Consider the following 13,753-nt stretch of genomic DNA (forward strand, 5'->3'; position numbering starts at 1 on the left):
TATGGCTCAGAAGAAGCCACTTTAAGAAGGAGGAATTTGAAGGAAGGATTAGCCAGCTGATCAACAGGGGGAAAGAGTGCTTCAGGCAGCTCAAGAGCAAGTATAAAGGAAATGGTTTGGTATATTCAAAGAACAGGAACAAGATCAAATATAGAAAGGAGAAGAGGAAAAACAGACAAGTGGGGGGAAAGTGGCAAGAATATTCACTTATCTATCCACCCCTCCATTTACCCAAAGAATAGAGAATCTGCATATACTAGGCTCTGAAAAACATTGACCTAATCCTTTATACAGCTATGCTGGGTTGTTTTCTTCCTTTCACACACGACTCTATTAAAGTGTGGCTAAATAACTTACCCCATATCAAATACCTAGTAGATGAAAAGCTGCAACAAACTCAAAACATCTGAACCCAAATCCTGTGCTTTTCTCACTGGACAGTATCTCAAAGGGATGGTTGTTATTCCATCATCCAGCTACATGAGAAATACCTGGTAACATTATTTTATGCCCCTCTAGGCTTTTATTGAGCAAGAATAGAATAAGATATAAAATCTTAGGCCCCCACATGAAAATATCTTTAATGAGAATGCTTAAATACTCTAATGAAATAGAGCCTATTTAAAGGTTCCCCTGGAGATTCTCTTGCCCACTCAGGTATAAGAAGCTCACAGAATTGTTATGAGGGCAAGATGACACAATCCATATCAAGCACTCAGATAGTGACTAGCCTGTTAAAAGTACATATTAAATGTCAGTTCTTATTAATGTAGCAATGCTGATTTTGGTTTGGTGATGGTCGAAAGATCTCAGAGCTGGGTGTGGAGGTGGGAAGGGGGGAAGGTATAGACCCACAGATTCCTAATAGTTAACTACTAGTTAACTATCTTCCCTAACCTAAGACTGAGAAAAAAAGACATGACCCATGTCATTTTATAGACTTGAGTATTATTTTTGAGAACTCACTGACCTTCGGAGTGTTCACTAACCAACACCTGCAATAGTGTCTCCTCAACTCTTGAATTTAATCAAGACACCAGGAACTGAAAAGAAGCCAGCCAAGACACTAATAAAATAAGGACCCAGGAAATCAACATGTCTGCTTTACTATAATAGTGTTTCCAAGAGAAAAATAGTTCCTTCAGTCAAGTGGAGAGTACCTGTGGTAATTATTTTCTGCTGGTAGGGCACAAAATGCTAGTACTAAATAAAACGGGTAGGGTCTTTTCCAAGAGAAGATGAAGAATAGTGGCCTTGAAATTATGCTTTGATATTCTTGTGCCAAGAAAGACAAGTTTGCATGAGCCTGGGATCTGTCTTGCTATAGGAACTCTTTGCAGGCTTCTCTGAAGCTCTTAGGGAAAGAGCAATTCCCAACAATGTCCTGATCTGTTGCTAAGCTTTCACGTCACAATGTTTTGAAAAATCAGTGACTCATATGGTGCTTGGAAAGGGAAAGCTGACATTTTCCAGAACTCTCAGTAGGGTGACTCCTTATTGCCACCTTTCATAAATGCCAGTTGCAGAAGGGATTATAGAAGTTGAAAGTTTTAAAATGATATTTAGACTCCACGATTATTTGCCATGATTTTTTTCCCTGCTACTAAATGATCTGGATTTTCCTTTAGGTAAAAATTATCTGTGCCAGAAAAGCTTTCACAAAGTCATTTTTCTAAACAGGTTCATATCAGAATTAAATAGTTGGTATTTGTTACTAATTTAAAATGCCAAGTTACCTCATTTATTGTTAGAATAAATGGGGTAAGGGGTGCCTGGGTCAGTCGGTTAAGTGTCTGACTCTTGGTTTCAGCTCAGGTCATGATCTCATGGTTTGTGGGTTTGAACCCCGCATCTGGCTCTGTGCTGACAGCACAGACCCTGTTTGAGATTCTCTGTCTCTCCCTCTCTTTCTGCCCCTCCTATGTTAGCTTTGTCTGTCTCTCTTTCAAAATGAATAAGTAAGCTTAAAAAAATAAAAATAAAATAAATGGGGTAATGATATAATCTTTCTGTAAACCTACAGAAATTTATTATGCAGTTGGGTAAATCTTTTTTTTTTAATAAATTTTTAATGTTTATCTATTTTTGAGAGAGAGAGCATGAGGAAGGGAGGGGAAGGGGGGGGGAGAGAGAGAATCCCAAGCAGGCCCTGCACTGTCAGTGCAGAGCCTGATGTGAGGCTTGAACCCATGAACCGTGAGAACGTGACCCCAGTTGAAATCAAGAGTCAGATGCTTAACTGAGCCACCAAGGCGCCTCTGGGTCAATCTTTTTTTTAAAAAAGTGAAGAACTGGGGAAGATGCATGAAATATACTGTAACCTTTTGTTTAAGTTCACATAGTTTTACAGTCAGAAAGATGTGGGATCAGTTGTCAGTTTTGCCTCTTCCTTAGTTGGTGGCTTTGAGCAACATACTCTATCACTCTGAACCTCATTTCCTCTTCTGTAAAATGGAGACACTAACGTCTGCCTCTCAGAGTTGTAGAGCTGAAATTAGGTGAGGATGTAAGGGATTTAGCACACACCAATATACTTAAAATGTAATGTGTTCTAAAAAAATCATAACTTTGAGACAGCTTCCTTAATTAGTATTTAATTAACTTATCACTATAACTATTTTAATATTTTCTTAACCTGCATTTGTTAATATTTTTGGATCAATAGTGGGTAATAATGGTGGTAACAGGCACGGTCTTCTCCTTAGTGATTTTGAGACAATGCTTCCAGAATATGTAATTTACATAGTTATCATTTCAAGGTAGATAGGTGTTCTTTCTACTTTTCTAGGTTTTTAAAAATTAATAATGGCTGGTGAATTACATAAAATGCCTTTTTGCAAATATCAAAGTTATTTTTTTTTTCTTCCTTGGCCAATTAACTTGGCAAATTAAGTCACTAGATTAAAAAATGTTGAATTATTTTTACATTCCTGAGATAAACTGCACGTGGTCATGGTGAATTATTATTTTAATATAATGCTAAATTGCATATACTTATTTAGGATTTTTGCATAAATATTTATAAGTGAGACTGGTCTGTATTATTCTCTTTGTGTTCTCTCTGCCTGGTTTTGGATGAATGTTATGAGCCTTTGTAAAATTAACTGATGCATTTTCCTTCTCTCTGGATCAGAATAGTTTAAATAGAATAGGGATTAGTTCCTCCTTGAAAGTGCAATAATTTTGAAATCATCTGAGTCTGATTTTTTTTAGGAATAGTTCTTGGCTCTTTAAATTCTCTTCATTCTTTGTTTGTTTGTTTCCCCTCTGAGACACCTGTTTCAGAACTTCTAATACGTTCTCCATATTTTCTTATTATGCTTCATATTTTTTATCTGCTTGTTCTGTGCTGCATTCTGGGTACCTTCTAGATCTGTGTCCAATGGAAAAAAAGTCCCTCATCATCTAAGCTTAATTACTATTTAATTTGTCCATTGAGTTTTTAATTTAATTCAATTTTATTAAAAAATTTATTTAATGTTTATTCATTTTTGAGAGACAGAAAGAGAGCGTGAGCGGGGGAGGGGCAGAGAGAGAGGGACACACAGAATCTGAAGCAGGCTCCAGGCTCTAAGCTGTCAGCACAGAGCCCAGCGTGGGGCTCAAACTCATGAACTGTGAGATCATGACCTGAGCCAAAGTCAGACACTTAACCGACTGAGCCACCCAGGCACCCTGAGTTTTTAATTTTAATGGCTCTTTTTTCTTTGCTTGTTCTATTTGGCTATTCTAATCTACTTTCTCTCACCTTTTAAAAACCTGTGCATACCACCATTTAACCACTGCATGGATCACAGATCAAGACATAAAATATACCTATCACTCTAGAAGATGTCCTGCTGCTCCTTTCCAGACTGTCATTGCTCCCTACCAGAGCTAGCACTATTATGACTTATTTCATCATTAGTTTGTTTTATTTGCTGTTGAGCTTTGTATATGTGGACTCATAGAGTAGGTACTCTTCAGTACCTGCCTTCCTTTACTTAATTTTGTGCGAGATTTGGCTGTGTTGTTTTACATGTATTTCAAAGTGCTACTAAACCACCATTTACCCATAAATAAATTTTTTGGTTTTTTTTTTGTTTTTGTTTTTTGTTTTGGGTTTTGGTTTTTTTTTTGACTATTATGAATAAAGTTGCTATGAACGTTTCTGTACAAGTCTTTTTGTAGACATAAGCACTGATTTCTCTTGGATATATGCCCAGGAGTGGAACTGTAAGTCCTGGTATAGGCACATATTTAGCCTTAGTAGAAAAAGCCCATTTTCCATACAAGTTGTGCCATTTATACTTCCTTAAACGGTGTAGGAAAGTTGTAACTTCACCAACACCTGCTACGGTTTGTAGTTTTAGTCTTTTTATTGCTAGTCTTTGTAGTTTTAGCTGTCTTTATTTGCATTCCTGATGAAGAATGATGTTGAGTACCTTTTCACATCCTCATTGGCAAACATACATATTTTTAAATCTCTTATAGATTGTTTTAATATTTTTAGTTCTTAGGGCCCCTGGGTGGCTCAGTTAGTTAAGCATCTGACTCTTGATTTCGGCTCAGGTCATGATCTCACGGTTTGTTGGTTGAAGCCCTGCATCAGACTCTGCACTGAAGGTGTGAAGCCTGCTTGGGATTCTCTCTGCTCTTCCCCTGCTTGTGCTCTCTCTCGAAAGAAATAAATTTAAAAAAAATAGTTTAAAAAGTATTTCTAGTTCTTGTGCTAATATTTCTATTTGTTGTGTCTCTTGCTTCTCCTCATGGTGGTTCATTTTCTCATGTGGTTTTAATTTTGAGTGTGAATTAATTTTATTGTTTGTTTTTCATTTCCAGGAGATCTAGGTTATACCCCAACAGACTGATTTTGCATTTGCTCTTTCCAGAACCCCATGGCTATCAATATTCTAGAGACATTTTTATATAATATCTCAGCTTGACTATATCATCTCACCATTGTAAAGTTGGAAGCATATCAATTTTTTAAGAGGGAAAAAGCTTATTTTGTGACTTAAAAAATAATCCCAAATCATACTATTAAGATATGGTATATGTAGTGGATTTTCAAGACTAATATCATATCAGAATGTGCTTTTCAAATCATAAAATCCTTTTACCACCATTTAATCAGAGATTCACAAAAACTTGATGAAGCCGACAGAGCAGTTATCATGCCTTTTTGTGTTTTGTTTTTGTTTGTTTTTGTTTTGTTTTGTTTTGTTTTTTTGTGAATGAATACTTGGAAACTCAGGCTTAAAATGATTAATCCAAGGCCACACATCCAATATGTGATAGACCCAAGACTAGAACTCAGGTTTTCTAATTCCCGATCCAATTCTTTTCAATATATTCTCCATAGGCTAACATATTATTCTTTATTATATATCATAGATCATATAAATCATTTATTTCCAAGAGAAGTTCATAGATTCGCTAAATGAATCCTCAGTCTAGTATAGTGCATGGCCAGGAGTGTGGGCCTTGAGGTCAGATTGCCTGAATCTCTGTTCCACTAAACCTTGGGCAGATCAGCCAATCTGAACCTCAATTATAAAATAGTGATAATGTTTACCTTGTAGAATTGTTGTCAAGATTAAATGAGATGATACTAAAAGGCTCACGTCATATCTGCTCAACCTGTTCATTGTAATTATCCTTTCATCAAATTTTTAATGAAATGGTTTATGCGATACGCATTCTACTGATACCCTAATTGGTTTTACATTGCTCGTTTTCTTCTTTCCTCCAGGGATTTTGCTTCTCTCGTGTTGTTTGATACAAGATGGTACTAGACATTACAGAGATATGATGTTTAAATCATAAGTCATTATGTCATCTCTCTGCTTTATTGGCACACATAGCTAAGCTTTATTAAAATATTCTTTAAGCCAAGAATTTCTCATGAAATATTAGGCTTGCTAATTTTTTCCCTACATTTCTGGCCAAAAGCCTAGATGCCTTGTGTTTCCAATATAATATTTTACTGAATTTAATATATGCTAGAAGTCCAGTGAAGTGGGAACAAAGAAAAGGAGCTCCTATTTTCAGGTGAAATCTTGTCCCAAGTCATAGTCTTTTGCTACCTCTCTTTTCCAGTTTGCCAATGACACAGCAAATTCAGTGCCTGGGCCAAGTGCTTGGCATTTGTAAGTGTCTGAGAGTGACAGGTCACTGGGAGGGCTTGGTGCCTCTATCTAAAATATGCTAGTAATTGTCCTATGTGTTGAGGATCCTAAAATGGATGAGAGAGTGCAATTCTAGGTGGGTGTTACTGCTTGTTTTGAATGGGTGGTTGTGAGAAAGCGTCTCACAGGCTGTGAGCTATGCAGTCATTCCCACAGGGAAATAAAACTTGGGCTTAAAAAGTCAATGTTTGGAGGTGATTACTTATGGCAGGAGATTTTGTTTTGTTTTCTTGGTTAAAAGAAAATTACATTCTTTTTTGGACTTTCCCTCTCTCTCTGGAGCAAAGGTAGGGTGTGGGACCATGTAAAGAATGTCCAAAGGGTTTAGTCAACCAGCTCACTCTGCTGCTCATGTGATAGAAGAATGGGTCTCCCTCCCTTCAGTTTTTTCTTTTATTCCAAAGGAAAATAATCAGTAGCCAGCTTGGTATCATCACTCTTTTTCTGAAACTACTGGTTGTGATTTTGGTTTGTATTCTTGCTTTCATGTCACTCTCCAGCCTGTGTGCCTGTGTTAAATTTTCTCAGCATAAGATATTACTTCCAATTGGCATATACTGCCTGGCCACAAGCTTTTTAGGTCAGAGGTCAATCCCTGACCCAAAGTGAAGTAGTACAAAGTGGGCTGGTCATGTGTAAGATAGAAAGATGAGCTGGACAAAGGAGATTCCTTGCTTGATACTTTGAAACTGACAATCTGAGAAGTGGAGATAGTTGTGGGCCCCGGTGCTAGAAGCCTTCATCTGAGATAGGAGTGGTTGGTAAAGGCTACATGCAAAGTGAGAAAGAAGTGGACAGAAGGATAGAATGCACAGAAGGGTAGAAGGAAGCTGAGAAGCTTGAGACAGAGAGATGGAATTAAGGGAGTGGACTGTCTTTAGACAGGCCATTAGACCTGGCCTAGTCGTCACTTCTGAGATCTGACAATTCTGCTTTCCTTAGATTCCAATGCAGAAGTGTGTTTTCAACACATCCCTGTCTCCCACTCCCATCCCCTGGTGCTTGAAGTGCCATCTCTGGAGATAGATCAGTGATTTGGGGGTGATACACTTAAAATTTAACCTCAGATCCTTACCTGTAAAATAAGTAAAATAAAGATAGTTATTTCAGAAGATTTTATACTATTTTTAGGGGCACCTTGGTTAAGCATCTAACTTCAGCTCAGGTCATGATCTCACAGTTTGTGGGTTCCAACCCTGCATTGGGCTCTGTGCTGACACCTAGGAGCCTGGGGCCTGCTTTGGATTCTGGGTCTCCCTCTCTCTCTGGCCCTCCCCTGCTCACTCTCTGTCTCTGTCTCTTTGTCTTTCTCAAAAATAAACATTAAAAAATTAAAAAAAAGATTTTATACTATTTTAATATACAGTAAAGCTTTGTGTTACCCTGAAAAATAATCTCCTTGAATCATACTTTTTTTACTCAAAGGTGAATACATAGCAGATATTCATAACAGTATTACTCAAGATGAAAAACCAAAGTTTGTTTTCAGGTAGCATCCCTTAATAAGGAGATAGCCACCTTTCTTTCATAGATGCCCTGCTCAGTTCATTACCCTTATGACAACCATTATCATCTCTTTATTGAACTAAAAAAAGCCCGCTCAACATAACCCAACAATATGTTGCCATTGTTATTTTTTAAAATAATAGAAAAAAAAGTTGAATTTCATATCAATGGAAACACATTTTATGATCTATCCATAAGTGAAATGTCCTCCTAAGGTGGCCTTAGGGCTAGAAGATACACTTATAGATTATTGTGATTATAAGAATTTCTCTTTATGCTAGCCATTGTACGCTTATCTATGCATTTGCATTAATATGTGATGCAAAGGTTAACTCAACTTTATTCTTCTTTAGGACAGCAAGATAAAATGTGAACATATATGTGCATGTGGAGGGTGGCATGCACATGTACTGAGGAGTTGGAGGATAGGATGTAACCTTTGAAAGAGGGTTAACAGTACACCTTAAGAATTTAAACAGTTGAGAATTCTATTTATGTCTACATTCAGACTTGATAAACATTTTGGGTGTCTGAAAGATTAATTTGTTTTAATTGCTCCTTAAACTAGTGTTGGAACAAAGCCCCAATTACTATGGGTCAAAGAGCAAATACCTAGATATGGAAGAGCTGGTCTAAATCCACTTGACTCTGATAATATTAAAGGTCAATAGTCTTTCACTTAACAATAACTGATAATGTGTATAAATAGTGCATAATGTGGCTCTAAGAGAAAAATGGGAATGGAGTGGCATTAAGTAGCGTTGTACTATTGCTGCATATAAACACATTACTTATTTTATGCAATGGGCAGATTAGGTAGGTGATAAAAAAAATGATCGGAAAACAAAGCTCTTTGTCATTAGTGTGTAGTGTATAATTGGACATGATCTGTGATGGTTGGTGGCACGAAGTTCACAGCATTCTTCTTAGAGTCAGCTAACTTATTTAGCCAGGTATGACTCCTTTGACTTTTTGTCAATTTAGGAAGAGGGCACTGGTGACCATGGTGTGAACGGCAAGGGAAATTTGCTACTGCCTGTAGAAAAAGAAATAATTTAAATCCTATGTAGTAGATATATAGAATGAATATATCAACATTTATGTATCAGTGATGATGACAAACACCTGTAGAAAAAAATGTGAAGATGGAAAGGTGAATAATCATCGCAGATAACTCACCTTCATTCCACAGTGTGAGGTATCGATAGTGAAACTTACCCAAACCCCTCACATTTATGGACTGTGAACATTTGGAAATATGATTCCAAATTCATCAGAATAACATACAAATGATTCAACACCTAACTCAGATGTGGGCAGGGGAAGCTTTGTATTTTTGTGAAGACATTTTCCCCTTAGATTCCATATTGCTGATTAAACCACAAAACAAAAGAAAATACATTCAGAACCCATCTTCTTGGGTAATATTCAGTTCATTTAACTATATGTTTCAATGATGGAACTAAGGGGTTCGCTCAATGACACTGAGAGGCTTGTTTTAGACATCTGGAGTAAGGTAATGTCAGGAAAGAGAGGAAACATGTGAAAATCACCTTCACTATTCTCTGACTTCACATTATGCATAACAAAAGGAAACTACAGTGATGAGTGAGGTGGGTCAGTGATTCCCAAACTTGCCTAGTTATGAATCTCATCTGGAGACACTTGCCAGAACAGAAGCCCTTTCACTGAAAAGTTGACCCAGGTGATCCTTACTAGTGCTTGAGAAAAACCATTGTGAATGTGTAATTACTAAAGAAGAAATCAAACTTAAGTTACAGGATCCATCCTCTTGACTACTGTTTCTTATGCTAAAATGCTAAGGTTAGAAGATTGCCTTTAACTTTAGATAAATCAATAGGGATTTATCATAGTACTATAAATCACAGAACTCCAAAGAATGTAGTACAAAATAAGTGATAAAAGATACATTGGAAGACAGCTATAAAAATTGATTAATAAACCTTAGGGAAAAGTCCAGACATCTAGCCATTTCATTAGAGATGTCATAAAATTTATCCATATAGCTGTTTCAGTTAATGGAAACTTCCACATAGGACGTATATATAAAACTAATGAAGTGCATGACTGTGGCAAATGTGAAACAAAATTGTCAAAGCAGGGTATCATCTCAACAATTGGTGTTAATTTACATCTATTGATCACCTTGGTTGATACCCAATGATATTATAAGTGAACGAATAATAACCCTATTTAATCAAGCAAAGAAAAAGAGTAATTTATGATATAATACCAAGTCAGTATAATTTCACAGTAGAATAAACATAACACAGAAGGTGAAAGGAATAATCCATAATACTAGGCGCATGGCTAGTGGTAAGATAATCAGTGGATCAATAATCTACACTTATTAGGGCCTACTGCAAGCTAGACACCATTAAATGCAAAGGCAGAAAGACAAAACAGACATGGTCCCAGATCTCAAATATCAGTTACTTGAACTCAAATACCAGTCTTCTGGTATCTAATCTAGAGCCAAGTTGACTTTTAAATGGATGGTGAGTAGTAGCATAAAAATAGAGGATGCACAATCCTTTAAGAGAATTTTTTTTTTTTAATCTCTCAGTGACATTAGTTACCTTGTTAGTTTTCACATAAATTTTTATGCATTAATTGATTTTATCAAATATTAAGGAATTAAAATTTATAAAATTAAGTTTGGTTAATTAAATGTAAAATTTGTGAGTGTAAAATTTGATTTGGTTAAGTCTCATCTTTTATAGATAGGCACCTATTTAGTAAAGAATTATTTCAAGATGAGTCATTTCTATATTCAATAGATCAAACATGTGATATAATAAATGATTAAACAATTAAAAAATCATCCCTGACTTTATTCAGTCAGTTTAGTTTTGTAAACAAACACTCAACTTAAGTGACTAAAAGTTATGAGGGAACCAGTGACCACTCGGGTGTTAGAATGATAAACGTGATTCTAGGTTTAGTGTAATTAGCTGTGGATCTGTTGACATTGCTGGTACAGAAGTATAACTTACAAATATTGTGAGGAATCACTCTTATGGGTAGGTCCCCATTTCTCTGTGAGAATGAGCTATAAGTTGATAACAAGCGTCATATAAATGCAGCCTTATAAAACATTCCCATGCCAGAAATACTTGGAGGAGATTGGTAGAAATTTTAGAAAATATTTTCAAGATTGATTTAATAGTTATTGATTCCATTTTTTTTAGCTTTCGGGGAACAGTAAGAGGATTTTTCTCCCAATGAAGTTCTTTATATGCAACAAAGAGTGACAATTCAAGCAAAATAACATAGGACATTGTGTCCGTCCTCGTGGAACTTACTAGGTAAACATCAGGACTCTATATTCAGGTAAAGGCCCAGTCATATATTTTGGATAAATAAGTATTACATATTTCCCAAGAGTGAGTACATAATATAATAAACGGAACACAAGAACTATATGGAGGAAGCATAAATTCTCTTTTTCCATCAGTCATAATTCTTCAAAATCTAACAATGCATATGGATCTTCATATGAGAATCAATGGTATTTATACAAGGTGGGCACAGAATTATAGTAGAATGCTTTGGCTGCTAGTATGACAAGTGCAGATAAATTTGGTATTTTAAAATTTGTTAATTTATATTTAAGCAAAACAGCATTAATATTCCATACATTTTTGATGCACTCCTAACACACATACTAATATTAAAATAACATTTTGATTCCTTTTTACATGTACGTTAAAATTAGAGCAAAATGGATACGTGTGTGACACCACTGTGCATAAAAAGAGGTATACTCTTCCATCTTGAAATAGACACTTGTTATATATATACTTATATAGGCAAATATAAATTTGAATCTTGAATAATGTGGAATTTTAGGGCTCAAAATCATAAACACATCTAATGATGAGTTAAATCACAGAGAGCATTACCTGGTCTGCCACTGAAGGATTGATTGAATCTATTTATTCTTTGAACTTTAGTCTGGAAAAAACACATTATGCCTGATACCTTAAGAACTCTCTCCTTACTAGACAGGGAAAAACAGAAGCTTGAGTATACTTTTTCAAATATCCAAACTCTTTTTATGATCTTTCCAGTTAAGGCTTTGGCTTTACAAAGCTACTATAAATGTGGTGACTTCTTGGTAACAGAAAACAATTTAGATGAGGGAAAAAAAAACTGGTTAAGGATGCATCAGTATTACTAATATTAATGAACACAGAACATTCACATTCAGTAGATAATGAATTTGAGTGTTTTATTTTCTCACTGATTAGAAACCTGTTCTTTTAATCCTCTTCCAATAACAACTGAAGACACCAACAAAAAGGAAAATATATTCTTACAAATAAGAGTACAACAATACTGAATACTCATGATAACCTCTATACCTGAGAGCTATTTAACAGACTTAAAATTATGAGAAAATATAGCTGTTGACTTACCACTTAAAGTAGCTTACATGTTTTAATGCAACCTGCTATTCTTAAAGGTAAAGTGGCTTAATCATTAGAAAAACATCAGTAATGAACCTATTTAAGCAGTAGAGTCTAGGAAAGAAAAACAAAAAGGAAGTATCCATATAGGAAATACAGTAAAGTGTCATTGGTAAAGTGACATTGTTACTAAGTACAAAGTCCCACAACACAACAAATAAGCTTTACGAAAGAGTAAAAATTTAAGAAGCCACTTTATGAAGGTCAAGCTGATGATCCATTAAGTAGGTTATGACTGCATTATTTTAAATCCATGTATTGTTTCAAGACATCCCTTCACATGTCTGCACGGACAAAAGAAGCAAAAACTCCATCTTCTCTAGCCAAGAGGCTTTCTGGAGTGTCATATTCTAAAATATTTCCTCGCTTCATCACAATAACTAGGTCTGCCGTCAGAATAGTGTGAACCCGATGCTGTGAGTGAAAAAAAACAACATGTATTTGTTACAGATTTCAAGGTACAGGCAAAGCTATGGAATATGCATATTTCATCGATTATTCAGGGACAATTCTTTATCTCGGGGCACTAGGAGGTGCACGAAACACAGCCTCTTTTTCTTCTTTAACATATCATTATTTACATACTTTTAAATGCTGGCCAGTGTAACTGGGTTTGGGATGGGCTGTATTAAATTGAGTGTAGCTAATATAGTAGTTTCAGTACTGTCATGGATGTGTAAGGAGGCTAATTTTGTTTGTCAAATAATTAAATGATAAGAAGAACCATCATGGACCATTTGGGTTATCATTTAGTCTAGACTAAAACGATCTCTTGTGTGGAGTCAACTAATTTGTGGGCTAACACACATCTGAAGAACCTTGGAAGGTGGTTCAATTCTGGGAACACAATATGAGGAAATCCATTCTGGCATGCAGTATTAGAATGAATTATCCGGGACTTTAGACACGCCATGCTTTAGTCTTTAGACATCACTGCCACACACTTGTTCTCTCTTTCCACCTAGTACCCTTTGGAGAGAAGCTTTGGGATTAGTAACTAATAATAAAAACTATCACTTACTGAGCATATGCTATACATTAAGTGCTCCACACACATACTTGTTAATCATCAAAACATTCCTCAAATGTGGGTGTTATCTCTCTCTGCTTTGTTTGCAAGACCACTGTGGCTCACAGAGATAAAGCAAAATCAGGAGATCACATAGATAATAAGTAGCAGAACCAGGATTAAAACCAGACTTATTAACTTCAAAGCATGAGATATTTCCAGCCTGCTATCAAACTGTTTCGTAGGGAGTATCTGGTACCTTAGAGGATTGTTTGCCTACCATTATTAGTGTTACGGTTAAGAGCATGAACTTTGAGGTTAGACTGGACTTGTATTTTGGTTTCATCATGTTTGGTTGTGCGATCCTGATCAACAAACTAAATTTTTGTATGTCTCAAGTTCCACATCTGTAAAATGATGGTAATAATATAGTACCTGCCTCACAGAATGGTGGTGAGGATCAAATGAGATTATCCATGTAAAAAAAAATCAGCACCTTGTCTGACACATACAAGCAAATACTAAATGTCAGACACTATTATTTTTTTTTATTTTTAAAATTTACAAGGGAAAAG

The 13,753-nt window shown here is 35.7% G+C and overlaps 1 protein-coding gene across 6 annotated transcripts in view; it reads right to left on the reverse strand.

The window, feature by feature from the left end:
- Positions 1 to 11,120: 11,120 nt before the first annotated feature.
- The window catches only part of ABCC9 (ATP binding cassette subfamily C member 9), a 138,779-nt gene continuing 136,146 nt past the window's right edge, over positions 11,121 to 13,753 (reverse strand). For 4 of the 6 annotated variants that reach the window (XM_030321917.1, XM_030321922.1, XM_030321915.1 and 1 more), the window contains one exon: positions 12,520 to 12,583. Coding sequence is in view for 2 of the 6 variants with exons in the window: in XM_030321920.2 (XP_030177780.1) it covers positions 12,446 to 12,583 (138 nt within the window). In the remaining 4 variants the exon portion in view is untranslated. Of the gene's footprint in view, positions 12,584 to 13,753 lie in introns of all 6 variants that reach the window. The other 2 variants (XM_030321920.2, XM_030321921.1) reach the window with 1 other exon arrangement.

Source organism: Lynx canadensis, chromosome B4 (genome assembly GCF_007474595.2).
Source record: "Lynx canadensis isolate LIC74 chromosome B4, mLynCan4.pri.v2, whole genome shotgun sequence".
NCBI lineage: Eukaryota > Metazoa > Chordata > Mammalia > Carnivora > Felidae > Lynx > Lynx canadensis.